Source organism: Hyaloscypha bicolor (assembly GCF_002865645.1).
Source record: "Hyaloscypha bicolor E unplaced genomic scaffold K444scaffold_189, whole genome shotgun sequence".
In the NCBI taxonomy this organism is placed as follows: Eukaryota; Fungi; Ascomycota; class Leotiomycetes; order Helotiales; family Hyaloscyphaceae; genus Hyaloscypha; species Hyaloscypha bicolor.
In genome coordinates, this window is record NW_020194691.1 from 1,243,944 (window position 1) to 1,268,997 (window position 25,054).

The 25,054-nt window shown below is 48.7% G+C and overlaps 10 protein-coding genes across 10 annotated transcripts; 4 read left to right on the forward strand and 6 right to left on the reverse strand.

Annotated features, from left to right (window-relative positions):
* The first annotated feature begins 732 nt into the window (after positions 1 to 732).
* On the forward strand, positions 733 to 1,903 carry K444DRAFT_622468 (uncharacterized protein). The gene has a single exon (XM_024882108.1). The coding sequence runs from the start codon at positions 762 to 764 to the stop codon at positions 1,605 to 1,607; it is 846 nt and encodes a 281-aa protein (XP_024726768.1). The 5' UTR covers positions 733 to 761; the 3' UTR covers positions 1,608 to 1,903.
* K444DRAFT_577081 (uncharacterized protein) lies at positions 1,888 to 3,046 on the reverse strand (the record flags this gene model as incomplete). The annotated part of the gene is made up of 3 exons (XM_024877563.1): positions 1,888 to 2,209; positions 2,259 to 2,746; positions 2,798 to 3,046. 3 exons carry the CDS (start codon positions 3,044 to 3,046, stop codon positions 1,888 to 1,890), a joined length of 1,059 nt encoding a protein of 352 aa, XP_024726769.1.
* A 919-nt stretch (positions 3,047 to 3,965) lies between these two features.
* Positions 3,966 to 4,794, reverse strand: K444DRAFT_604822 (uncharacterized protein). The gene is made up of 3 exons (XM_024878828.1): positions 4,557 to 4,794; positions 4,394 to 4,516; positions 3,966 to 4,345 (listed from the first exon to the last, which is right to left on the reverse strand). The coding sequence occupies exons 1-3, from the start codon at positions 4,774 to 4,776 to the stop codon at positions 4,215 to 4,217; spliced, it is 474 nt and encodes a 157-aa protein (XP_024726770.1). The 5' UTR covers positions 4,777 to 4,794; the 3' UTR covers positions 3,966 to 4,214.
* Positions 4,795 to 5,302: 508 nt separating this feature from the next.
* K444DRAFT_648747 (2-ketogluconate reductase) lies at positions 5,303 to 6,402 on the reverse strand (the record flags this gene model as incomplete). Its single annotated transcript, XM_024885498.1, has 3 exons — positions 5,303 to 5,696; positions 5,728 to 6,210; positions 6,257 to 6,402. The coding sequence occupies 3 exons, from the start codon at positions 6,400 to 6,402 to the stop codon at positions 5,303 to 5,305; spliced, it is 1,023 nt and encodes a 340-aa protein (XP_024726771.1).
* Positions 6,403 to 8,509: 2,107 nt separating this feature from the next.
* K444DRAFT_648748 (kinase-like protein) lies at positions 8,510 to 11,620 on the forward strand (the record flags this gene model as incomplete). The annotated part of the gene is made up of 3 exons (XM_024885499.1): positions 8,510 to 8,689; positions 8,736 to 9,008; positions 9,059 to 11,620. The coding sequence occupies 3 exons, from the start codon at positions 8,510 to 8,512 to the stop codon at positions 11,618 to 11,620; spliced, it is 3,015 nt and encodes a 1,004-aa protein (XP_024726772.1).
* Positions 11,621 to 12,184: 564 nt separating this feature from the next.
* On the forward strand, positions 12,185 to 14,368 carry K444DRAFT_670677 (FAD-binding domain-containing protein). Its single transcript, XM_024887656.1, has 5 exons — positions 12,185 to 12,530; positions 12,627 to 13,041; positions 13,098 to 13,602; positions 13,671 to 13,876; positions 13,946 to 14,368. Exons 1-5 carry the CDS (start codon positions 12,330 to 12,332, stop codon positions 14,212 to 14,214), a joined length of 1,596 nt encoding a protein of 531 aa, XP_024726773.1. The 5' UTR covers positions 12,185 to 12,329; the 3' UTR covers positions 14,215 to 14,368.
* A 508-nt stretch (positions 14,369 to 14,876) lies between these two features.
* K444DRAFT_622473 (uncharacterized protein) lies at positions 14,877 to 16,075 on the reverse strand. The gene is made up of 3 exons (XM_024882109.1): positions 15,695 to 16,075; positions 15,200 to 15,637; positions 14,877 to 15,115 (listed from the first exon to the last, which is right to left on the reverse strand). Exons 1-3 carry the CDS (start codon positions 15,998 to 16,000, stop codon positions 14,924 to 14,926), a joined length of 936 nt encoding a protein of 311 aa, XP_024726774.1. The 5' UTR covers positions 16,001 to 16,075; the 3' UTR covers positions 14,877 to 14,923.
* A 539-nt stretch (positions 16,076 to 16,614) lies between these two features.
* Positions 16,615 to 19,233, reverse strand: K444DRAFT_711909 (putative C6 transcription factor; the record flags this gene model as incomplete). Its single annotated transcript, XM_024888266.1, has 8 exons — positions 16,615 to 17,205; positions 17,279 to 17,824; positions 17,880 to 18,041; positions 18,088 to 18,701; positions 18,725 to 18,824; positions 18,879 to 18,959; positions 19,050 to 19,078; positions 19,129 to 19,233. 8 exons carry the CDS (start codon positions 19,231 to 19,233, stop codon positions 16,995 to 16,997), a joined length of 1,848 nt encoding a protein of 615 aa, XP_024726775.1. The 3' UTR covers positions 16,615 to 16,994.
* A 569-nt stretch (positions 19,234 to 19,802) lies between these two features.
* K444DRAFT_648751 (putative lactose permease) lies at positions 19,803 to 21,641 on the reverse strand (the record flags this gene model as incomplete). Its single annotated transcript, XM_024885500.1, has 5 exons — positions 19,803 to 20,466; positions 20,555 to 20,720; positions 20,774 to 20,953; positions 21,003 to 21,343; positions 21,397 to 21,641. The coding sequence occupies 5 exons, from the start codon at positions 21,639 to 21,641 to the stop codon at positions 19,803 to 19,805; spliced, it is 1,596 nt and encodes a 531-aa protein (XP_024726776.1).
* Positions 21,642 to 23,491: 1,850 nt separating this feature from the next.
* K444DRAFT_604836 (glycoside hydrolase family 5 protein) lies at positions 23,492 to 24,877 on the forward strand (the record flags this gene model as incomplete). The annotated part of the gene is made up of 4 exons (XM_024878829.1): positions 23,492 to 23,902; positions 23,955 to 24,128; positions 24,178 to 24,730; positions 24,782 to 24,877. 4 exons carry the CDS (start codon positions 23,492 to 23,494, stop codon positions 24,865 to 24,867), a joined length of 1,224 nt encoding a protein of 407 aa, XP_024726777.1. The 3' UTR covers positions 24,868 to 24,877.
* Between the last annotated feature and the right edge of the window lie 177 nt (positions 24,878 to 25,054).

The window sequence follows — 25,054 nt, forward strand, 5'->3', positions numbered from 1 at the left end:
GACCTTCCTTGAGACGATTTCAATATCACACTACACCATTCACTGCTACTTGGACTTGCTTTGAATGTAAGATGAGCGTTGTAATGTTTGCTTGAGAGTGAGATTTGGGGCTCAATGTCTCTTGATTTTCCCCACTCAGAACACTTCACAATAACAATTCCTTATCAACAGCTGAGATCATTCAATTCCAAAGGTTGTGGTATTTCCCACCTCTTGATTCCACTTATTCACTTCTCTCCGTAGCAAATTTGGTGATGGTTTGAAATTGTTGAAGTGTCCAAGTGATAGGAGGCGGTTGTTGAATGCTACAATACGTAGAAAAATGAAATGCAGCAGCGGACTCAATTTGCGTATTCCTTGGATCACAATTCGTAAGAAGAAGATATCAAATTACCAGAGCCTCCGAACATCTTTCCCAAAGTTATTTCTGAATCCAGAGTGGAATAATAAGCCTCTAGTGAATGGAGGAGGAGATCTATATTTACTCATATGACTCGTAGCCAATGCTTCAAAGTTTTCTAGAACAATGAGAGCACCTCTTTTCTTTATATTTCTTTAAACCATGGGAACATTCATAAATGAATGTTGCTGAATGTTCAAGAGGCTCGTGGTTCATCTCGGCGGGAGCTCTCCTTCGAGCACGTGATAAAGTACCCCGCGGCAGAATTCTTCACCGCCCTTCACTCAACGCCGCATCTCACCCGTGATAGGCACCCCGTTCCCCATTCCTCCATTCCTCTCCAGATACTACACTCCACACTATGCCATCACTCAGCGCCTCTGCCTCACCCAACGTCGCTTTACCCCCCTCACGTTCACGCTCGCAATCCCCAATCCGACCTCCCTACTCCCCAATAACACCAACAATCTCCTCCGCGCGCCTAGCCACCACCACTCCCCCCTCTAACGCCTCTCAAACACGCCCCACCTCCACCTACACCCATGCCCAACCACCTCAAACCTCGATCCCGCAACCGGCTCCTATACCTTTCACAACCGTTACCTACGAGGAGAATCCCGATGTCCTTGCGTTAAAGAGCGCAGCGAGTATACTGCAGATACAAGCGAGGAATGCGGTTAAGGATATCCAGGCCCTGCAGAGGATTAAGGAGAGGGCTTTGAGGGATCCGGCGGCGTTTGGACAAGCGCTTGAGAGTGGCGTGGTCAGAACTCGTGCTGATCCGTTGTACAAGCCGGGAGAATTTGAGAGTGAGGAAGAGGATGATGGGGATGGGGATGTGGAGATGGGAGGGGGGAAGGGGAATGGAAATGGGAAGGAGGGGAAAGGGGAGAAAGTTAGGAAAGAAGGGAAGAGGGAGGGCCCGGGAGAGAAATGGGAGACGTTGCCTGCGCCCCAGAATATTGTGAGATGTCCGCCGGTGAACTGGAATCAGTATGCGGTTGTGGGTGACTCGTTGGATAAGATACATAAAGATCAGCTTGAGCGGCCGAGTGAGGGGGTCCCGATGAAGGTTGGCAGTGATGGGCAACTTATTAGTGGCGGGGAGGGGGCCAGGAGACAACATGATTTGGGGGTCGCCGCGCCGTATCAGCCGGGAAGGGATAAGATCGAGAAGATGAGTACGAGGAGGGGTGGGAAAAGATGAGTGGAGGGAGGGGCTTGGGTGGCGTTATGATATCACGATAGTGGAGTTTGAGCATGGCATGGTGCTAGGGTTGCTTTGGTCCTGGGATAGAATATTGTCGGAGCACAGGAGGAAATGTTCACGCTGTATGGAATACAGACGAACCTGATTACAGAAATCGGCATTTTCATAGAGGCAACAATGCATTAGATAGGTCTCCAATCCAGCGTCTACAACCTTCGTATTTGCTATTCTTTCGTCTTGTCCTCCTAACTCCTAAGACACATATCTACTAGAATCATCAAGCTGCAGAGTCATGAAAGTCAAACTCCACCGTCTTTGTGATCACACCATCTTTCTGTTGGAACTCCTGGGATTCCTCGTTGCTGTTATGAGTCCCAGCCTGTGATACCGTACTTTGGAAAATCCGCTCCTGCGAGCTGGACATTCCACCTTGGGCGTCGACTCTAGTTTCGACGTGGGAAATTGGATACATGGAGATACCGGAGAGACCGTTATTCTGTTTGCGACTCGAAGCATTGTTGAGGTTGCGGCTGCGACTTTGTGATGAGCTCTCGTGGATGTGGTTTGTGACGACGAGCTTTGAGGCTAGGATGTCGATGCTGAGAAGGTTAGCATTGTCATAAGGGCCAGTGTGGGAGAGGATTATACAATAGCATTACTGGAAACATGCACTCCAACGTATAAACGAATCTGTCAAGTTGAGAAGCGGTCGTGGTAGCGCTCTGAGCCGTCGTTTGGAACGAATATGTTATGGCTCGAGAGAAGCCAATGACCGCTAATGTCGCAAGTCTGATTTCCGTGCTCCTCATCAAGTAGCTGAAGAGTCCTGAGGTTGAAGAAGCTTCTATCGAAGTCCGGCGTGCCGAAGCGAATTTCCTCAAGAGGAAGAAGGCGCTGATACATTCGACGAGGGCTATTGAGCTGAAGTAGCCGACGTGAAGGTGATCAATCGTATTTTGGCGGTTGGTGCTTCCATCGAGGATATCTTTTGCGCGGCTCGCGAGGATGAAGATGCGGATGGTAAGGAGGACAGCCATTATTGTCCAGAAAAGACACATAAAGATGACGCGACTTCGATTTTGGAGGACTCGCGTGAGGATCAGATAACTGTAGAAGGATAGCCCCGCTTCTTGGATCTATGACTTGAATCAGCAGAGAATATGTAACCTAGATAGGGTACCAGCTACCAGCCAGCTCACGTCTGCAATCGCCGCGGCAATAACAGTACCAGTCTTGGGATAGTCTGCGTAGAAAGCATAGTAACAGAGTCCGTTTGCCAACGAACCAGCAACCGAAACGACAATCGGAACGAGTGAGACCGGTGAGAGGGAGGTGATGCCAATGACCATCAAGCCAAATAAAACATTGGTCAAACCAATACTGCTCAGTATTGCCCAGCTTTCTTCAAAATAGACTGGGACAGTAGGTGTAGACATGATCACTATGCATGCACAAGTACAGTTGGAGCGCGGGAGCCGTACTTCGACCCAACCTTATACTGCGAGCGTGGTCCCGAGACCCAGACTCCCAGAGATCTCTTCATGCAAATGCGGAGGGACCGTGAACCCACTAGAGCTTTGAATATCAACCATTGGGCGAAAGGAGCCGTGCCGCACCCAATTCTTTACCAGTAGTGTCTTGGCCAATTCTTTACCAGTAGTGTCTTGGCGGTGTCGCCGCACATGTCGACCTTGGCAAGCATCTTGATTCTGCATATTACTGTATCAACTAAACAACATCGCGACAATCCGGGGAATGAGATGGGTAGTCCCCCCCCTGTTTCACTTTCATCTCGTCCATCTGGGGTTGGAGGGGCGCGCAGCCACAATGTGCTAGCTCTGCGTTGAATATATGCGGGTTCTCAACGCAGACCAAGAAACGTTTGCGATGACTGGGGATGTCAAATCTGATTCTCACAATGTTGTCAGTTTTTTTATTTTTAACAAGCGCTTGACAGACGCCATAGCATTTGTTTTTCAAGGATTAAAAGGTTGCCTCACAGAAGCAATTTGGAGGGGAAATCTGGAGGGCTAGACGGGATGCCTCGTGCTTGCTGGGATCATCCCGAGACACTAAAGCCTAGCTTTGGAACACCTCCAATCCGAAGCCACAACAATCATGAGAAACCGTGTTGGGTTTGGAGACTGATTCGAGAGCATTCATTCGTTCCACCGGAAGGTGGTCGCATGAGAAATGGAAGCTTTCCGAATCCGAGCAGCCGACGAGGCGAAGCGGGATTCCAACAAAGAAACAGGGGGGGCAACCAATCATGATTGCTGGCTTGGATTCGCCTGGACAACTCCTTGAACGCCCCTCCACAAGAATAGCTATAGTTGAAACAGATGATTTTCTGCTGCGGGAAAGGTACTGTATCGAGACGCAATCTCTCAATCATGTCGCCATCGGGCGAGGCCCAGATTAGAATCTGACAGCCGGCAGTGAAATGGGATCGCTCCAGACCCCGAAGCATGGTTCATTACCTGCAGAGCGCCTTTCCCCGGGTCTTGCCGTGCGTTGCTGGTTATTGAGTCCACAAGCATCACCTCCGCCATCTGATTCCTAACCTCATAAGGACATGACTAATCGTTCGAAGCTGATACCCCCTCAATGAGAATCCAGAAACTCCAGTATAAGACCTATTTCCCATCTGTCAGGGCCTCTGGCACTGCCCTTTTCTGTGTAGCGAGTCTTGTACCAACCACTCATCAGGAAAAAGACAGCAGGGAGAAACGGGGCTACCCCGTCAGCAAAGATTGCAGTTTAGGGTAAGCAAGAGTCCATACCTTCAACCAGTCCAAGTATGAATCTTGACGCAGACAGCCCAGCAAAGTTCCGAGTGAAAGCTTGTGACATAGACACAATGCTCCATGCTGGAATAACGCAGCATATGTAAATCGAGGGCCGCACTTTGCGAATGATGAGATTGGACGGCAATTGCGTAATGACATTTAAGGTAACACATCAGCAAGGATCCGATGTAAAGATGGCATGTCCACTTACATCCGACATAAAAGATCATCAGACAAGTATTGTACTGAGAATTCGAGATCCCTAATGTATCTGGCAACCCAGCAATCTTCGCATTGGCAATATTATTCGGATCCAGAATGTTCAGCAGAAATAGCAGAACTACAATTGGTATCAATGTGCGGTCCAATCTTCTCATTAAATTCTTGTTGAGTTTTGAGATGTCGTCTTCGTTCAGATGCTGGAGCGCCTCTGGAAGTGGGAGGTATACTAACGGCGGGATAATCTTCTCCACTGCCTCGACATCCTGTTTTGCGGTATCGATGCGATCAATATTGTCCTTTCGACTTTAGAAGTAAGAAGGCGATAGTAATGACTTTGAGAGGTCATTGAAAACTAGATATATCTTGGGACTATGACATTCAAGTCCCAGAGTTGTGCCCAAGCTACCATCCCACACTCTGCGGAGAGACATGTGGTATGGAGAGAAGTACGGAGGACATGTTGCGGGGTATTGGTGCTGTGGAGATAATATACACTTGTTCCTGGAGTACTCCACACTTCGCGGAGAGAAGTGCGGAGGTCCCGCAACACATCGGGATGGAGCCGTACAAAGCTCACGAAGCGGACAACACCACCTTGGCTGTCGTGCAAGACATCTTCTAGGAAAATAAGAAATGAAAATCATGACAACTGGTGATATCAAGAAGAAGGTTCGTATTGAGTTAAGCAGCATTAAACGCTTTCGCATTGACAGGCGTCAACGGCTCACCGATGGACTCCCTATCTGGTCTAACAGCTAGGGCATTCTTCATAGCATTCAGCTCAAAATTGATCCTCGCATCTAGCGCACCTCCCCCAATATGCGTCGTCAGCGTAACATTCGCCATCCCCGCAAGCTCTGATGCCACCTGCGGTTCATGGTAATGCACATCCAGACCAGCGGCACTGATATGCCCGCTCTTCAACGCAGCGACAAGAGCATCTTCGTTGACGACTTGTCCGCGTGCTGTGTTGAGTACCCTAGATCCGGGCTTCATCAATGCAAGAGCTCTGGCATCTATCAGATCTTGTATATATGCATTCAGAGTTGTATGGAGGGATATGCAATCCGCGACCCTTCAGCAACTTATCCAGCGACGCATGAAACGTAGCAACAAGCCTGTGCTCCTCATCCACACTCGCCCTCACCACATCAAAATAATGTATCTCCATTCCCAGGGCCGTCCTCGCCTTATACGCGAACTTCTTACTGATATTCCCCAATCCAATAATACCCAAAATATGCCCCCTCGGATTATGGCTTATCGTAGGTATCAGCTTATGGGTGGCGTTGAAGATCTCGGGGTCCGTGGTTCGAGCAGCAAATTGCGAGCGTGTGAAGTTGCGGAAGATGGAGAGGATCATGTAGAGTGCTGTATCGGAGACTTCTTCGTCGGATGCACCTGCGCCGTTGGCGTACCAGATCTTGTGCTGGCCGAGGACGTCGGTGTCTGCCCAGTTGAAGCCTGCGCCAACTCTGGCGAAGATTCGAACGGATGGTGGGAGGAGGGGAATTAGTTTGGCGTCCCATTGTCCCATTTCTCCTTCGGTTTGGAAGTGTGGTCTGTGGGTGGCAGAAAAATCGCCATATCTTGGGTATTGTTAGCCCGGGGAGTAGATTGGTGGGAGTTCATTACTTCTTAGTTTTCAGGGCATCAATGAAGCAGACCCGATCCTTCTCCTCGCTTCGGATGACATTGAATCTGGAGAGGAACTCGCCCTCGTAAAATTTCTGGTTGTATTTGATGGATTCCCCAATGTAGAGGATGGTTGGCTTGGGCATGTCTTGGAATGCCCGGATTAGTAAGCCCCTCGATTGCTTCAGGTGCTTCCTGGCCTTTGCAACTTTCGCTCCTTTAACATCACAGATATGACAATTGTGCTGGTGTGTTGTTTTACCGATACTTTTATTCTCCTGGGAGCTTCAAAAAACGCCACCTCCAGTTTCCCCCACCTTCACAACTGGGTCGGTTCAAGGTGTGAAGTTCCACGATCATCGAATCGGATTTCTCGCCGCATGGCTCCAGCTCCTTACAATGGGGGTGCGCCCACGAAACGCATCGAAAGGCAAGCTTGAAGAACTATGAATGGCCCAATCTCTCTTCGTGAGCATGCCCCAAAGATACCAGAGCTCAAGCGAGCTGTAACAAACCCGAAAAGCCATTTTCTTGCATCCTCCTGTACGAATCGCACAATCCTCATGAACTCCTTTCGGTTGCCGCCTTGCTTCAACTGTGCGAGTCGTACAATCCGGTATATTACTCTTGGTGTAGCCTCCCTTAGTAGCTTGCTGGGGAAACAGCTTCCTGTAGTAATAATAATTAGCCCATCTTAGTATATTACCTAGTTTTATATACTAGCTATAATAGTTACGGGCCTTAGCTTAATTTTGATATAGTTGCATGTCTAATTTCAAATGGTTTGGGTTTTTTGGTGTTTTGGTGCTCGAGTGCTTTAGTGTTTTGACCTTCACCGCTTAAAACCCTGCCCTACACTAACACATAACGTCCCATGGTTCGGGTTGCCCTCTCGCCCCACAGAACGGGATGAACCCCTGTCCCCCACTCGCAGCCTAGCGCGCCGGGCCGGAAAAACAGATCGGAGAGCTTAAATCAATTCTGTGAAACATCCCTCGAGTGATCACAAATATATTTCCAGGCCGTGTGCATGACACCATCAAGTCACGTCTCCTTTGTGTGTCTGCCCTGCAAAATCGCCTGCTGTGGTGGGCCCGTCCAGGGCAAGGTTGTGTGCCGGAGAGGCAATATGTATGAATTCGCCTGTGGTTGCTGGGAGGACCGTTACTGAAGCCCAAATTCACAGCGCCGATAGTCAAGCTTCACCTTGATGCTCTCACGACTTAACGATCTTAGATGAAGACCCACACTCATCTGCCACTCTTTGAAGACACTTTCCCGCCTCTCACGATCTTTTGAATGTCTTTTCGTGTCCAGGAGCCTCCGAGTCCTCACCACTCCGTCTCCCTGTTCCTCTACCCCTCGATTAGGCACGACTCACACCCTCTAATGCTCAGACCGTTTCGATCTATGGTGAGTCGTATCTCTTGTCGGTGCTTCGAGATATGCGTCGATGCCTGGCTGAAGTTGAAGCTTAATTCGACCTCGAACTGACCCCGCCACCCCAAATAGTGAACGAGTTCTCCCCTCTTCAGATCTTCAACATCTGCAGATCTGCTGCCCGAACAACACCATCTTCCTACAACCATCCCCGAGATGGAGGAAGAAGCTACGCAGCCAGGTAATCCTTCTTCTCTTACTTTCCACTTTCTTGCTTCTTCCCCCCAAATGCTCCGCCTTGCTCCGACCGCTCACAATTCTACCACTTACCCACTGAGTTTTATAGCTACCCAGATCGTGGTCGATCCTCGGCGACTCGGTCAAGGCAACTCGGGATTGAACGAGGAAGACCTCGCAGACATCTGCTGTATCCTCCACCCTGCTTCCCTTCCCGCATACAGAGCCGCCGCTCTTATCCACGACACCACCCCGGAGCACACGATTAGCTTCGACAGCGATGTCAAGATCAGAGAGAAGGAGAACCATATAGACACTTTTGAGTTGGCGGCGCAAGGCCTGAAGTCATGCGATATCGCTCTCCGACTCTCGGCCGATCTCAAGGATCCGATGGGAGGATTTCACTTTGGCAGAAATGCTTCACGATGTGACTTCGTCATAGGCGACAAAGATCTGTCCAAGAGAATCAGCAACATCCATTTCAAGATCTACATTAATACATATGGGATAATTATGCTGGAGGACCAGTCGACCAACGGCACTGCGGTTGACGGCGCCCTTTTGCGCGGCAAGGAAAAGGAGAATGGCAAAGACTACAGACACACTCTCGAGCAGGGCTCCATCATCCATCTGACAATGACCCCACCTGAGGAAGACTATCGCTTTATTGTCAGAATTCCACAGAGGGACGAAATCTCAGAGAATGCCTACCAGCAAAACCTTACAGCCTTCTTCCTGCGCATGAACAATGTACGGCTGGATAACGAGGCCCGAGTTGCAGTTGCAGTGAAAGGCGATTTAACCAAGAAGGATCCGGTATATTGCATTCTTACAAACGTTGAAGAGTACTGACTCTTCTCAGCTTAACCTCTTTCCCACCCCTGGCCCGGCGACCCCAAATCCATCATCTTTGTCTTCCATTGGCAGATATGTCAAGGAGTGGAAAGGTGGTGCCAAATACAACAAGATATGCTGTATTGGCAAGGGTGCCTTTGCTGTGGTGTACAAGATGACCGCCAAGTTCGACGGCGTTCCATATGCAGCAAAAGAGCTTGAGAAAAGACGATTTATGAAGAACGGAATTCTGGACCAGAAGGTAGACTCTGAGATGAAAATTATGAGAAAGATCAAGCACGTGAGTTCAATCGCCCTAAGCCGACCTCAACTTTCTCTAACGCGCTTTAGCCCAACGTCGTTCAATATATTGAACATATTGATTGGGAAGATTATCTATACATCATCATGGAATATGTTCCTGGCGGTGATCTTGGCAGCTTGATCAACGAGCGTGGACACTTGTCCGAATCGAACGTCAATACAATGGCAGCCCAACTGCTCTCCGCTCTGAAGCATTTGCACCAGATTGGCATCACGCATCGAGATATTAAGCCCGACAACATTCTCATCTACAGCCGCGATCCATTCCATGTCAAACTGACGGATTTTGGTCTGTCAAAGATGATCGACAGTGAAGAGACGTTTCTCCGAACCTTCTGTGGAACTTTGCTTTATTGTGCGCCAGAGGTGTACTCGGAGTATCGGGAGTATGATCGCAATGGAAAGAGATCTCGAGTTGCTGACCGCAAATCGCTTCCACCGCAACGGTATGGCAATGCTGTAGATATCTGGTCCTTGGCCGGAGTCCTGTTCTACTCTCTTTGCGGCTCCCCACCATACCCAGTCAAGAACGGCACAAGCTACCAAGAGCTCTTGAATCAAATCATGACTCAGGCTCTTGATATTCGTCCACTTCAGCGAGCCAATATTTCCGAAAATGGTATCCGCTTTGTCCGAAGCATGCTCCACATCCGCCCCGAATACCGTGCATCCATCGAAGAGTTAGAGCACAGTTCTTGGCTGACAGGTGGTCCCGACAGTCTGGAAATGTCGATGGAAGAAGATGAAGTCGACATGATTGGCGATGGATACATAGACCCGGATCTTGAGGAGGGTACTTCGCAATTGAGCCTCAATGCTGATCGCCAGATTAATGATAGTCAGGAGGAGATTGGTAACGAAAGCGACCTCACAGAGATGGAACCACTCGAGATCCCTAATAGCTTTGACTCGAGCGACGGCAATCTGAACGAAAATGGCGAAAACTACGGCTTTATGCGAGGCAACAGCAATCCTGGCGGTCGATTATTTGGTGAAGTAAATATTTCTGCTGTGGGAAGCTCTGGCGCGATTCCTCTCGATCAGTTGAACCTTCCTGTTCCAGCGACGAATCACAGGGGCCTGCATTCAGATACCTCCGAGGAGTCGCGATACACCACACAGAGCGAGCCAGCTCACGAATATTCGCGAACTCATGGCGCATCTCTACGATCGAATACCATAGCTGGAAGCACAATGCCGAATAATTTGCCCCCACCTTCTGCACCGCATCTATCTCCAATTACTGCCAACAACCACGACGAGCGTTTTGCTAGATCCTCGAGCCTTATGGGCGCAGAGTCATACCTCGGACACTTGAATATGCACTCTCCTTCCTCTGTTGTTTCGCCAGCTGCCTCGCCAGCCGCCTCCAGCCCTGGACCACAACCAGACGAAGTTCGAGAGACACGAGAGAATGGCGTCAGCCTTCGAAGACCCCGCGAAGATGACACCGATGGCGATGAAACCTGGCGACCAGCTGATCTGCCTCCTAAGAGACAGCGTAGGTCAAAGCGAGAAATCAACATGCCTGTACCGCCCAGCATTTTCTGGGACCCGAAAGACAAGTCAACTCACCATAACAACTACCCTAGAATGTCCTCTACGGAATTTGCCCATTATCAAAAATGGGCAGAGAGCAAAGGAGAGAAGTTCGTTCCAGGTCAAAAGACATTCGAGATGACTATGGAGAGTTTCAGAAGCAGTCGAAGTCGAAGCTCCTCCCTTGAACCAGAAACTACTACTCGAGCCAATTCGGAACCTACAAAGGAGGAGGGTCGACATATGCTGATGAAGCGCGATGAGAGACCCTTGGCAGATAGTCTAAAGAATCAAGCCAACAACGTCCTCGCAGCTGATAAGAATGCTTCCAATACAATCCGACAGCCGGTAGTCGGCAACGACTTCCAACCACCTAAGCGCATTCTAGCTAAAATCTTTGCTACCCCCGATAGCGCCATGCCAACCATCGCTATAAATGTCACGGATTCACTCACGAGCTGGGGTCGGGGCCCTTTAGCTACTGTCTGCTATGCCAATGGAAATGACACTCGGATCCCCAAATATGCTTTCAAGATCCTTCTCTTCAAGCCTGGCTTCTATGATCATGGTCGGTCTGGACTTGTTCAGACATGGAGTGAGCAGGACCAAGATATGAGTTTCTACATCTCGACCAAGTCATCGCAGGGAATTTGGGTCAACAACTTCCTTCTTCACTCTAACGATCACTCGAATCCCATTACGAAGTCAAAGTACTGGGGCCAGCTACAGCATGGCGACGTGATTGATCTCCTTCGCCAAGGCAAAAAGGTAATTAGACTGAGATTCGAGTGCCTTTGGGGCAAGTCAAAGCAACCAAGAAGCGAAGGTGATGTCTTCAAACTTGTTCAGGATGAAACTTTCTTAAATGAGTTGGACGAAGTTGATCTTGTACTGCAAAAAGAGATCTTGGCAGAGCAAGACCGTCGCAGAGAAGAAGAGAAAAAGATTCTGGCACTGGAGAAGAAGAAAGAAGAGTTGGCTCAGCAAGAACCCTCCAGAAAGTCTCCTAACTTCACGCAGTCCTTCATGGGCGCGCCTCACACCGCCTGAACGAACGCCACCCATCCACGAATCTCGAGGGATCACGCGAACCTTTTACAACTCACCACACATTGTATGAATAGCATCTTTTCCTTTGTTTGTCGAGATACACACCATGAGACAATGCAACGGGGCGGAGCGCAATCTTTGAGTTTTTGTCAATTGCAGCGGGGTGGATAGCTATTCGGCATACAGTCAAAAAGCACAAAAGCACGGAGTTCACAGACATGGTTGGTGCTTGGGGGTTTGATTGCTACAGATCGTGCGCGAGCAGAGCAGAGGGTTCAAATTGTTACATGCAAGAATCGAACGAAGATACAAAATAGAGGCCCTTTTGGTCCGAACAATGACAACCGTTGCCATTTCTTTCGGCCCTCATATTGCAAGTGCCGAAGTGATCATTCCCAAGTTTTGGGAGCGAGTAAGAGGAAAGCGCTAAATTCTTCGCGGCTCCTGCGCCTTGGCTTCATGATGCGGGACCTCACCCGTTGACGGTTGCACAAAGGCTTCAACCTACCTTGCCAACCACGGCGTTAGCGGAGGGGCCAGGGTAGTAGCGCCAACCCCGCCTAAGTCAATTTCTAAATTTCTTTACGTGAGTGTAGGATCACACCCCTTTGCAAGATACAAAGCACCTCTTCTATCGCGCTTTTGGTGCTTAATCCCTTCTCTTCGTACCATTGGTCTCTTTCAACTGCGGCCAGTTTGATTTTGCAACATGAAGCTTCATTTTCTCGCACTCGCTTTCGGTCCTGTGGCGACTCTCGCAACCACGAACACAAATTCTTCAGCTTCAGTAATGTCCCGAGTATTGTTCAATCCAGCGAGTGTTGGGATCCCGAGCTTGAGTAGTGCAGAAGCGGCTCAACTTCAAGCATTAAATCACCAGAGCGGAGGATGGAATAGTTGCCAGCTTGCTGTACGTCAATTTCCATTTTATGCCCGACCCCCGGAGCTCCTCAAAGGCAACCCCAAATTTAAAATGTTGAAACTTGTACTGACGTAGTCCGAAAAGTGCTCCATACTCTCAATCATCATCCCCTTCAACGTCTCTCTCTCCAGCTCACCAACCTACACACCAATACCCTACTGGTCCGCGCAACAAGCGGCCCTCATCCCCACATGCCGGGCGGACGTCTCCTATGCCACTGAAATCTCAACCGTGCTCCAGATTGCGAAACTCACGTCCTGTCCCTTCACCGTAAAATCTGGGGGTCACGCTGCTTTTGCCGGCGGCTCCAGCATCCAAGATGGGATCCTGATTAATCTGGCGAAGATGAATGAGGTTACTTTGAGTAAGGATCGCCAGACGACGAGGGTTGGACCGGGGAATGTGTGGAGTGGTGTTTATAAGGTATTGGGTTCGTTGGGTGTTAGTGTTGTTGGGGGAAGGGAAGCTGGGGTAGGTGTAGGTGGGTTGACGCTGGGTGGTGAGTTTCCTCTTCCCTCTTAAAGCCCCAAGATTGATATTAACACTGGAATCTAGGTGGGATATCTTATTTCTCTGGCCGCTACGGTTGGGCCTGTGACAACGTTGCTAACTACGAAATCGTCCTCGCAAACGGCAGCATCGTCAACGCCTCCAGATCTTCTCACCCAGACCTCTACTGGGCACTCCGAGGAGGTGGCGGTTCCAACTTCGGCATCGTGTCAGCATTCGACCTCATGACCTTCGATCAAGGACCTCTCTGGGGCGGAAGCAGGATCTACGAAATGAAATACAACGCCTCCCTCGCCGACGCATTCTCGAATTTTGTCACAAATGCACCAAATGACGATTTCGCTCATCTGTACTTGGCATTTGCCTATGTACCGACGTTTGGAGGCTTTCTAACGATTACCGGACCGACATATGGCAAGCCAATTGCAAACGCGAGTATCTTTGCGGAGCTCGACAGGATCCCACCAGTCGACGGGGGTGATTTTACGGGGGTGCAGAACATGACAGCATTAAGCATCGCTCTGAATCAGACTACTTTTTCTAGGGAAACGTAAGCTTGATCCCTATCAGCTTCAAATATTTTTGTTGTGAGGGGAATAGAGCTGACGAGAGCAACAGGTTCAAGACCGTGACATTCAAAAATGACGCTACGCTCATCAAAGACGTGATACAGATCTTCGTCGAAGAAGCAGCGCCACTGCTGAATATATCTGGTTTCGCACCGGCATTTGCAGTCCAACCTCTTTCTTTGAATATCATTGAGAAAATGGCTATGAATGGAGGGAATGCTCTCGGTCTCTCAACCGATGAGGGACCTTTGACTAGTTCGTTCATTCCCTTTCCCACCTTTCTCCTTCCTAAATTCAAACCCACTAACCTCACATCCATCACAGTAATGAACCTAAACTGGGGTTGGAACCTCACCTCTGATGACGACGCTGTCTACGCAGCAATCGACCGCTTCGTCTCCCGCAGCGTCGAGCTCGCGAGAAAGAGAGGACTGGATAATAGGTTCATTTACATGAATTATGCGAGTCGGGAACAGGATGTTTTTAGTGGGTATGGGGAGAATAGTGAGAGGAGGTTGAGAGGCGTGAGGAGGATGTATGATGAAGAAAATGTTTTTGGGGAGTTGTGGAGAGGGTATTTTAGGTTGGATTGAGAGTAATGAGTTAGTAAATAATAAGACGCTTTTGAAACGAACGATTCTATCCTGCCTTGTTTCTGTAAGGCTGTGGCTGAAAGGTACTTCCTGTTGGGTTAGCTAGTGGGGAAGCAAAAGTAGAGGCTCGTAAAGGAATTGAAAAATGCTCCGCACCGCGCATGTAAAATAATAAACGGGAAAGCCAATGGTATTGAGTTGCCTTTGCACCACACCTGCTCGATAGAGCCTTGCCGAACCCCTGCCCGGTGGCGCCTGCGGAATGAGCCTCGCAAACTGCCTTATTGGGAGTCCTCGTACAATTCTCACACTCTTGACTCCATCTTCCTCTGTATCACGACAAAATCTTCTCAACCTCTAGTATGCGATTTTCTTCTGATATATAGTGGTCGAGCTGACTCCGAAGACATACCGACATGGAAGTCCTTGGTGTCGCTGCCAGCGTTACTGGGATCCTCAGCCTCGTCGGCAAATCGATCGAGGGAATCATCTAGCTGCAACGCATGCTGAGAAGCCCGAAAGAAACAGATGAATCTGTGACATTGCTCCAACGAGATATAGACTCATTTCAGGAGGGCTTGAACCAAGTTCAACGACTGCTCTCGCTGATCCATCAAGAGCAGCCATTCTTATTGCGAAGCACGTTAGCTCACTTGGGGGAGCAGCTTGTGCTGTGCCAGCACGATATTCTGAGTTGGATTAACCAATGCTAACTTGAGCCCGCTAAGCTTGATTTCACATGAAGTGTCTCATCCATCTTCGCCACATCCTTGTTAGGTTTTTCGAGTAAGTCCAGAAATTCCTTCGCAGCTGTCTTGTTAAAGAACAAATTCCAAAGTACCAGAGCAAAACAAAGGGTATGAATTGTGACTTGCAGAAGATTGAGGATCCACGCAGCTTGCTACTCGGACCCAATGTCAGCATTCTCAACTTCAATACATCCTGACCAGCGTCAGATTTTGGGGGGCTAGTGATTGGAACGTACATTGCTTGGACAGAGCGTGCTGGAGTTATTCACAGTTCCCTTGCCATCTGAGCAAGCCCACGTCCACAGATCTGCACTTCCTTTGTCATTTTTCGAAGATTTGAAATAGCCCGCACTTATAGCTCCAGATATTGCTTGCAGGATCCCGGTGGCGCCGCGGACTTTCTGGATCATTCGTTCCGCAGTCGCGGCTGGCCGGCCGTGGCGATGGTGCTGGTGGTAGATGTAAACCAGGATGACATCTGCAGCGACTGTAAGACACGACATGCTGAGCATTAAGACCGTGGGGCTGAGCATAGTTAGGTCGTCGTTGATATGTTTGGTCTGCGCATATATTCCGAGGGTGAGGATTGAAATGGCGATAATGGCGAGTGCACCTGAGGTTGTCAATATGTGTTGGCCTAGCACCAACATTCTTTCGTTGCGCAACTTGGATTCCTGTGCGCAGCACGTAAGTTTCTGCATCTAAGTCCTTTTATCTCAGGAAACCCGCACGTTTTTGGGAGGATCTTGGTTTTCAATGTCCGGCTGTTTGGTGCTGTTCTTCATGCTGTTGCCGCCTCCCATGCTAATCTTGATTTCTCTACGAAACAAATCGACCTCACTAGTTGAGCCATCGCTGTTCTCAATCGTGATTTTCCAGTCTGATTGTTCGACCTTAGGTGAGATCATGTATCCCGGACTCGTCAGACTCGTCGATGCCAGTGTTATAGCCTCATCTGTCCTAGTAGATGTTGGTGAAAGTGGAGCTGGTGTAGGCTTTGTTTTGGCAGATGAGGTTGAGGCTCCTGATAAATCCATCGCAAATGTAATTTATAAAGAAGGAAGTGGAGCGTAGAAAAGTGAACAAAATTGTCAGAACTGACATAATGAAAGTAAGGGATAATTGCCGTCTTTTTAACGTCTTTGAGGAAGAGCAAACGGAGCTGGAAGCGTGAAATTCCATTTTGCTGTTGTGTAACCTTGATACCAACCTTACAGACTGCAGCACCATAAATCGCCCAAGTTGCACAAGAACATAGTAATCAACAGTGAGGAGAGTCTATTCTCTCCAACTGTTTTGTGTGGACGAGTGCGTGACAGCAACCAGTCCAACGGGATCGACTCTGCAGACCATGAATTTCAAGACTCGGGCTGTATCCTCGCAGAATAGAGCAATGATACGAAAATCCTTGTGCCCTAGCGCCCAACGCTCCAAAGCATCCAATTGGATGTCTGCGACCAGTAAGGAGTGTGCTATTCCAACCGAACTTGGTGGAAGAGCACTCAGCTGGAACCACCTCAATGGAGACCCTGCTGACCATGAGTCCCCAAGCCTAAGGCTGCCTAATCCTAAAATACGATAATCGTACCATCCACCCTGGCTATGGGAAAGACCCAGGTGCCGATTCGCTTGGAGAAGGGTTGGGGCTTGATTTTTCTTCTCAGCGGCTCAGCCCTACATTCGTACGCATGTCTTGCTCGACGGAATATACTCGGCGTGACTGGCCTGTGCAGCCACATCAGCCAGAGAGATTTAATCAACTTCAGCCGCATTTCATATTTGACGATGAATGATTCGTCCTAAATATGCTGGGACAGTTTGTTGAGGCGTCGGACATGATATAGGGCTGAGAGCCGGGAATTTTCCGTTTCGTCAGAGGCGTTGAGCCATTAGGGCTTGAAGCACTTTTCTCGACAGCGTCTCGGGTATTCCCCATTACTTTCAATTGCCGAGAGTCCAAAGGACTTGCTTCCACCCATGCTGATTCTTTTGGTATTACACCCCCACTATTTCCCCACCAAGCACTCAATATTACAGACTATCTCCAATCAAATTCTCAATCTCGGCAATGAGGCGAATACTCTGCTGAATACTCGGGCTTTTCTGCGGCATGACACCAATCCAAGCGCTGAGTAAAGTCTGGAGATGGGGTCCATAATCTGCAATCTGGTGCTGGACGACACTTGGTCGTAATGCAGCGGTGCGTAGCGAGACAAGGATGATGAACATCGTGCTCGTCATTCTAGAGCAAAACCCCATAAGCAAGTTTCTTGGCAGGGGAGTACAGGTTTCTAATTCAATCGGGGAGAACTTACGATAATGAACAGATCCAAGTATCGATCAAGACCGTCTGTCCAAAAGATCTGAGATTCGAGATGTGGTTGCAGCTGGCTGTCAAACATCGGGCAGCTCCCTCGATCGTCTCGATCGAATGAGCACTATCGATTTGCTTGAGAATGATCTCGACGTATGGTCGGTAGATCACGCTTTTGCAAGCCAGATATCTCTGCCGGACGAAAGCCGCATGTTCATTAACACATTCCATCGTATCATCTTCGAACCGTAGAAAGTCGGGCAATGTGTCCCGCCAAAGGACTAGCTGATGATCCAGCTCTGCGATTAGTCCTCGTAAAGAATCGTCTCGTGAAGTAATGTAAGTTTTGTGCTTATCTTCTGCGTAGAGTAGATGGTGAACTCGGTTCAGAAGCCGCCGAATCGAGATGCAGGATAAGAAGTACAAGGCCGAAGCCTCGGTTTCGGCTTCATTGAAGTGGGTTTGAAGAGGTCCTGGTAGAGGAACTTCGGACTCTACCTCGGCGACCCCGCTTTGAGGAAGATGTGATAACTCTGAGATCAAATCGCTGTATTTTATCAGTTAATTCCGGGCTGGATAGGGCAAATGTGAGACAAGCAAACCTCTCGATGATGTAACAGGACCAGAAAATACGACGAATGCACTCTTCGTCTTCCGGGTTTCCAGATCCCGTTCCATAGGCGAGAAGAGATCGGCATTTCGCGGCAGCTGTGCTGAGATGGCCCCATGTTTGTAGAGGTCGTTGAAGAAACGAACAGTATAGCCTATTATAGTCAGAGCTTATTTTCGAAAACGAACCGCTTCACAAACGCTGCAAGAAAAACACATTGTGTTGATATGGTGCTGATTTCCATGTACGCCACGCTCAACAACTTCATAGCCTCGTCGAAACAAACAGTGGCCATTGTCATCAATTCGCTCTGATGTTGTCTCGATTCAAATCCACGAGGCTCAACACTGGAATGAACGAGTTTAATCAGCTCCGAAGCAGCTCCTAAAGCTAGTACTAGCAAAGCAGCACAATCTTCACACGAGTTGCCAATGAAACCATTTTGCATTTTCTCGAACAGAATTTGAAGTGTGGCTTTGCTGACTGTTGGATACCAAAAGTTCACATTCAGCTGGAATGACGTGAGTAGTCGTTCGGCTTCTTCTATAGTGAACACCGGTCGTATAGATCTTGGCTGAAATGGAATCGGGGGGCAGCTGCTCTCGAGTTGGAAGATGGGTCTGAACTGAGCACGAAGGGAGGGAAACGGCGCGGCCACGGAAGAATTGAGAAGATCTTCTGTGGCACTGATATGTGTTGAGGGGATAGTTGCATTAGCAACTTTGGCAAAGTCGTTGTCTGAGGATGATGGGCTCAAACTGGAATTGAATCGAGGTGTGGAGATTGATGCAGTTCGGTGACGATCACTCTGCTTCTGGTCAGCTTCCCTCTTGAGACATGAGCGGGGGCAAATAGTGCCAGATTCTCATGGATACTCCGTAGAAGGCCATCCATACGCAAGACAGTCTCGAGGATTTTGTCGCTCTTGCCTTGATTTCTGATCTTGAAGTGAGCTGACGGGTCCTGAGATGTTCTGAGGACCTGTGCTTACAAATTTGTTGGCTGCTGGTGCCCATAAAAGCAATCAACATCGTTTTCGGTGCACCAAGAGCATGGCTGCCGGCCATCACATCTGAAGGAAGTCGAATTAGCTGAGAAGGACCAGAATGGACTGGCAACGGCAACAGCTCCAGCAAGTTTGACATTTTCATCGCGGTCATACCTGGATTTTCTCAGACGGCAAGCGTCACACTATCGACGTAATCAGTTGAGACTCCATTTCTGAGAGGAAGCTCACTTACTGCATGAGCAGTCCGTTTGCGCGGACGGGCTGCATAGGGTGTAGTCAACGCATTGGAGCTGTCTGAATTGCTTCGGCCATGAGGCGGTGGCGATTGGAACGTCATTCTCCGACCCTATCCCTCATTCCCGTGTCCCAGTTGGAGCTGAAACCGTGGTGGGAATATTCATATTCGTGTTTGATGTGAATTATAGAATCACGTTTCAATGGGCGTGCTCAGTGAGGAGGCCGTGAGGACGTGAAGCGTGGTGCGACGCGACCTCGGTTAGGGCTCACGTGGTTCGGGGTAAACCCAATTCTTCCATGAAGCCGAAAAAGCAGCACAGAGTAGCGCCGGAGCTTCTATATTCTGGGGTAATTAGTGGGGTATGAACCAAATTCTTCCAGGCCGTTGTAATATTACAATCTATGAAAGATTAATAGGCCATTAGCTTGTGAACTGGTATTAAACCAGTGCAGAAAGTGCAGTTATTCAGATTCTGATGCACTGAGAACTGGCGAAGGCTTGTTTCTGAAATATGATTTGGACATTTATCTGTATGTTGCAACTTTGAAGCTATACTTTGTACCCAAGCAAAACCATGCCAGAGTTCCAGAGTCCCACAGGGGGCCAAGTGTACGAGTTCCTGACCGGGCAGCCTCCTTCCATCCCGGTTGCCAAAAATTCACGTTTTCCTAGGCCTCAACAGACTTTCCAGCCAAAGCCCCAACAGTAGCAGCAACAGTATTGACTGACCGTTTTTGAAGACTCTTTTTCACCGGATGTGGATCACTGAATACTTCCTCAAGTTCCTCCAGAGTGCGTTCTTTGGTTTCAACAAAGAAGAAGTAAATAACGACGGCCTCGATGAGATCCCAAGCCACGAAAACTAAATAGAAGTAAAACGTGAGGTGTTTGAAGGCCGGTCCGCTAGCATACTGGACGACGGTGCCCGCAACATTTGATCCAAAATTGCCCAGTGCTGTGCCTTTTGCTCGAGTCTCGGTAGGTAAGGTTTCTGCAATATACATGCTTTGTAATGGCGTCCAACCGAAGCTGAATACAATCCCGAAAAGATAGACAAAAGTGATTGTTGCATTTGTCGCCATTTTGTTGTGGTTCTCGACAGAAATCTTGGTCGTTCCTGTGATAATGGCGAAACAGATGGCTGAGAATAGGATTGAGTAGATGAGCAGGGGTCGACGTCCAATTCGATCGGTCATGCGGGCACCGAAGACGGCACCAAACCAACAGAGGACTGGGTAGATACCGTTTAATCGCAACTGCGTATGTTCGTTGTCAATTCCAGCAGTTTTCATCATCTCGGGAAGGTAATATGAGGCGATACTGTTGCCAGACCTGCGGAAACAGATTGTAAGTATAACTTGATCGGAACGCATCCAAGTCTCCGCTTTTCCATTGCTGCTGATGGGGAAGAAATACGTACCACTGCCCAAAGAAGGCCATGCCCATCACACATATAAGCCGAGAGCGAGCATTGCGGGTCTTGAACAGAGCGCTATAGTCCCACCAGCGCTTGTCTGAAGCGTCAGTCTGAATCTGATAGTACATCTCCGAGATCTGGAGGTTGACGATGGGATGATCGGCCCGACCTACAATTATCTGTCAGCCTCGACTTTAGGGGTTTAAGATGCGAGAAATATACCTTCTCCGTGGTATTTTGCGAGAATAGCACGAGCCTCGTCCACCCTATCTTGAGCGACGAGCCAGCGGGGTGATTCTGGGAGGAAGAACACTCCGACAGCGACAATAACAGATGAGACAAGTTGACACCAGATTGGAATGCGAAATGCCCAGTTTGATTTCAAGAACGCACTCCCGTAACCTGGACTTGTCAGAATGGGCTGAAGATCGGAAACTCTTTGAAAACTTACAAGTCCAGCTGGCAATAATTGAGCCAATATACCAACACGTGTTATATAGGCCAGTGATAGTTCCCCGCCATTTAGGATGGGCCATTTCACTGACGTAACATGGCGCAGAGACACAGCAGAAGCTGACTCCAAACCCAAGCAGAAATCTACCAGCGATGAACATATGCATGTTCACTGAAGGAGCTTGAATGCAAGTGCCAAGAATGATAATGACTGCACCAGTGAACATCCCTGCGCGACGGCCAAGGTAATCATTCACAGGGCCAGTAAGTACAACGGCGGGAATGGACCCAATGTTGTAGATTGCAAACACAAGCCCAGTTGACGATCCTGTGGAACCACTGCCTCAAGGTTAGCAAAACAAAAACCACATCAGTATAAAAACGAGACTGACACTCCATAATAATTTTGATAAGGTGTCATAGCATTGATAGCTCCCATTAAAGATCCATCAAATCCATTCAAACATCCACAAAGGTAGGCAATAGACAAGACGCCATACAGGCGGAACATTGGCAAGGACCATGGCGAATAAGTTGAAGTGTCAGCCGCTGTGGCGAGAAGAATTGCATCTGAAGACGCAGCATCGATATCATTGACGTGGGAGGCATCGGCGAATTCTTTCTCTGTTTCTCCCATCGTAGCGATGTCAGACTGATGATGATGGCCCACTAAAATATAAATCAAAAGCTGTAGTATACTACTAGGAACTAGGAGTCGCTTGGCAGTTGGGGCCTTTTCTCGACTCCAGAGGTAAGGATGCACTCGAATGACAAAGGATAAGAAGGGACGTTTGACCGTTTCACGGACGAGCCTGAGGAGACGGTCTCGTCTAATGTGAAGATCGTTGACTTGAGACGAACTTCTGAAGAAGGGCAGGCGAAGATATATGTCTCCTGGCTCGACGGCACAGAAATTCAAGACAAAGATAGAGACCTCCAAGAAGTGATTCTCCGGTGGAGAACACTCCAAACAGCCCCGAACGAGGCGTTTTCAACGACGCCAATACCGCCGAGATACTGCAGCAGAGCGCCATTGGCACATCCTAGCTCGTTCTCGGCTGGACTGGCTGGTGAATGGGGTGATAGGGATGCGGGATGCAAGATGCCATGTGGAGAAGTTGAACGCGGGGTAGACAGGAATGTGGGCCTTTGGGCAGAAGTACTGGCTGCAAGCATCTTGCTATCCGGGGGAGAGCGGGGCAAGTAGCAAGATGAAAGGGGACGGCCGGGGGAGGGAGGGGATGAACGGATGTTTTGTGAAGATGAGGCGAAGAAGATGTCGATCAAAGTTTGCCGGTGTCAACTCTGCCGAAAAGTCCTGGCCTCCTATTAGTGCGCTTCTTCAACCCCTGAATATAGCACAACCTCGACCAATTTTTCCGAGCGCGTCACGAGTCGCGACCAACAACACTCTGCACAGCCCATACAAGATCATATGATGATACAAACTGCACCCTTGAGGCGACCTTCCCAAGATCGGGAGCTCAGACCGAACGATCCTGGGCTTCTAGTAACAAGGTCAGCGCCCAGGAGGAGCAGCTAATTTTCAAGGGAGGTTGGATCCGTGATCTTGGAACTTGGGACTCGGATAGCAGCAGTCACCCAGCAGAAGGCAAAGCTCTGCGTCGAGAATGAAACACCTTCCTTGCCAGTTTTTTATGGTATCAAGGATACATTGTCAAGAACTCTTGAAGGGACGGTGGAGATTACATTTGTCCAGATTGGGAATCCTTGTTTTGCTGTCTTTCTCAACTTAAATGATGCAGCAAAGCTTCTGCCACGATGCGATTGACACTTCCCTATCCACGCATCTAAATTATTGCAATATTGAGTCTGAAAATGTTGTATTGATGAGTCACTCGGAGACAAGCTGACTGAAAGTCACGTGTTCATACCTTCTGCAACAACACAACCTGAAGTTATATGTCGGACTTCGACCTAGACACCTGACATGGTGATCCCAATTACATCGCTTCGGGGAACTCGCGGATGAAGTCCTATCTCGCCTGGTTGGAAAAACTAAAGCTCCAATTACTTGATTTCGTCCCTAGTCTACACATGCTATTTATCTACCAACGACCCGGCGCTAATTTATTTTCAGGTACGGCTGCCCGCTCTTAGTGCCCTGGCGCCCGGCTTTTACAGTCTGAATGCGGGGTTGAACCTTCCTCGCGTACTGCTGCAGGGCTAGTGTCACCGTTTGGGGAATGGAAATACTTTCCCATCAATCATTCTGTTTGTACAGTTAAACTTATGTGATCTGCGTTATGGTTTAAACCTTCTTTGGTGATGTCAGAGTTGGAGTTCTCGGGGAGGTGAGGTCTGGAAGTCACGGAATCATTCTCAGCGGTTAAACAATTACGTGGGCCTTTTACGATGTAGTTCCATATACGGTTCTTCAAGGAACCTTATAAAAAGGGATGTCATATCTATCCAAGTTTGGAACACTGTTCCTCCATCCGTTGCCTCTCGGATCACTTGTCAATCATGCAGCTCAAATTTTGTTCCCTGCTTGTGGTTGCATTCGGGGTCATCAGCTCCCACTGCGCCTGGCCAGATGCACCTCTCGTCGCCTCAGGTCGATGGATTCACAATTCAAAAGGTGCAAACGTCACATATGCGGGAGTAAATTGGCCTGGGGCAGCGGACGTGATGATTCCAGAGGGCTTACAATATGCTTCAATCGAAAAGATTGTGTCAGAAATTAAGAGTCTGGGAATGAATGCTATCCGCCTGACATTTGCGATTGAGATGATTGATGATATTAAGGATAATGGAGGCGATGTCAGGCTCTCAGCAGCCTTCAACAAAGCTCTAGGCACTACGAATGGTCCTGTGGTGTACAACAAAGTGCTGCAGAACAATCCTCAGTTTAGCGCGAGTACCACCAGAGTGCAGGTACGTACTCTTTCTTTTATTCGGGAATGAAAAATGGTAACATCAATGTCAGGTCTATGATGCAATTGCTGCCGAGTGCTTCAAGCAGCAAATCTACGTTCACCTTGATAATCACATGTCAAAAGGTGAATGGTGTTGTTCAACAACGGACGGGAACGCCTGGTTCGGAGATACGTATTTCGACGTCGCGAAATGGAAGAGGGGTCTGGAGTTCATGGTAACCCGAGTAAGCTCGATTCCCACCTTTCTCTTCTCTTACAAGTCTAACAACCCAGGGCGCAACATGGGGAAATCTCGTGAGTATCGGGATGCGCAACGAACTTCGAGCGCCAGAAGATAACGCCACCCTGAACTCCAATTCCTACAACTGGCCAACATGGTACACCAACATGGTCGCAGCCGCAAAAATTATCAACGCAGCTAACCCGGATATTTTAATCTTTTTCTCCGGCCTGAATTTCGACACCACCTTGTCCCCCGTCGTAGCGGGCACTGGTTCCGGCATAACCTTCAAGAAATCCGACTTCACCTTCTCAAATAAGATAGTCCTCGAACTCCACAACTACCAGAACTCAGCTACGTCCTGCAGCAGCATGCAAAGTAGCCTTCAAAGCAGTGGTTTCAGCACGCTGACTGCTGCCGCTGCAAACCAGTATCCAATGCTGTTAACAGAGTGGGGCCATGATTGGTCGAATAGTGACTACTTAGGTGTTTATGCCAGTTGCTTGCACAGTTATCTACCTGCGCAGCATGTGGGGTGGACGATTTGGGTACTAGCTGGGAGTTATTATATTCGCTCAGGGACGCAGGATTATGAGGAGACTTGGGGTATGTATCGCATCTGGAATTCGCGTGGAATAAGTTCTGACTCATGTACAGGGCTTTATAATCATAATTGGACTGCGTGGAGGAATGCAGCTGCGATTGACAATTTGAAGTTGATGGTTCAGGCAACTTTGGCATAGTCTTCCCGCCACTGTACGGCTTGTCATCTCACGGCAATCAGAAAGATACTCCTTCAGGTCCTCAAATTCGTCTAGGAGAATCAAATCCTCGAATTTCCCCACAATGTGACCTACTTAGAGCCGTTCGCAAGTATCGTATTACAATTAATGTACAAACTAGCCATTTTACTAATTCAGGGAGTTCTAA

Coding starts and splice junctions, on each gene's coding strand:
- K444DRAFT_670677 (XM_024887656.1), top strand. CDS start 12,330: ATGAAGCTTCATTTTCTCGCACTCGCTTTCGGTCCTGTGGCGACTCTC. Junction 12,531..12,626: donor GGAATAGTTGCCAGCTTGCT/GTACGTCAATTT, acceptor TAGTCCGAAAAG/TGCTCCATACTCTCAATCAT. Junction 13,603..13,670: donor ACTACTTTTTCTAGGGAAAC/GTAAGCTTGATC, acceptor CGAGAGCAACAG/GTTCAAGACCGTGACATTCA.
- K444DRAFT_622473 (XM_024882109.1), bottom strand. CDS start 16,000: ATGGATTTATCAGGAGCCTCAACCTCATCTGCCAAAACAAAGCCTACA. Junction 15,638..15,694: donor ACCAAGATCCTCCCAAAAAC/GTGCGGGTTTCC, acceptor TGCTGCGCACAG/GAATCCAAGTTGCGCAACGA. Junction 15,116..15,199: donor GCACGCTCTGTCCAAGCAAT/GTACGTTCCAAT, acceptor GGGTCCGAGTAG/CAAGCTGCGTGGATCCTCAA.
- K444DRAFT_622468 (XM_024882108.1), top strand. CDS start 762: ATGCCATCACTCAGCGCCTCTGCCTCACCCAACGTCGCTTTACCCCCC.
- K444DRAFT_604822 (XM_024878828.1), bottom strand. CDS start 4,776: ATGAGAAGATTGGACCGCACATTGATACCAATTGTAGTTCTGCTATTT. Junction 4,517..4,556: donor GCTGATGTGTTACCTTAAAT/GTCATTACGCAA, acceptor TCATTCGCAAAG/TGCGGCCCTCGATTTACATA. Junction 4,346..4,393: donor CATACTTGGACTGGTTGAAG/GTATGGACTCTT, acceptor CTGACGGGGTAG/CCCCGTTTCTCCCTGCTGTC.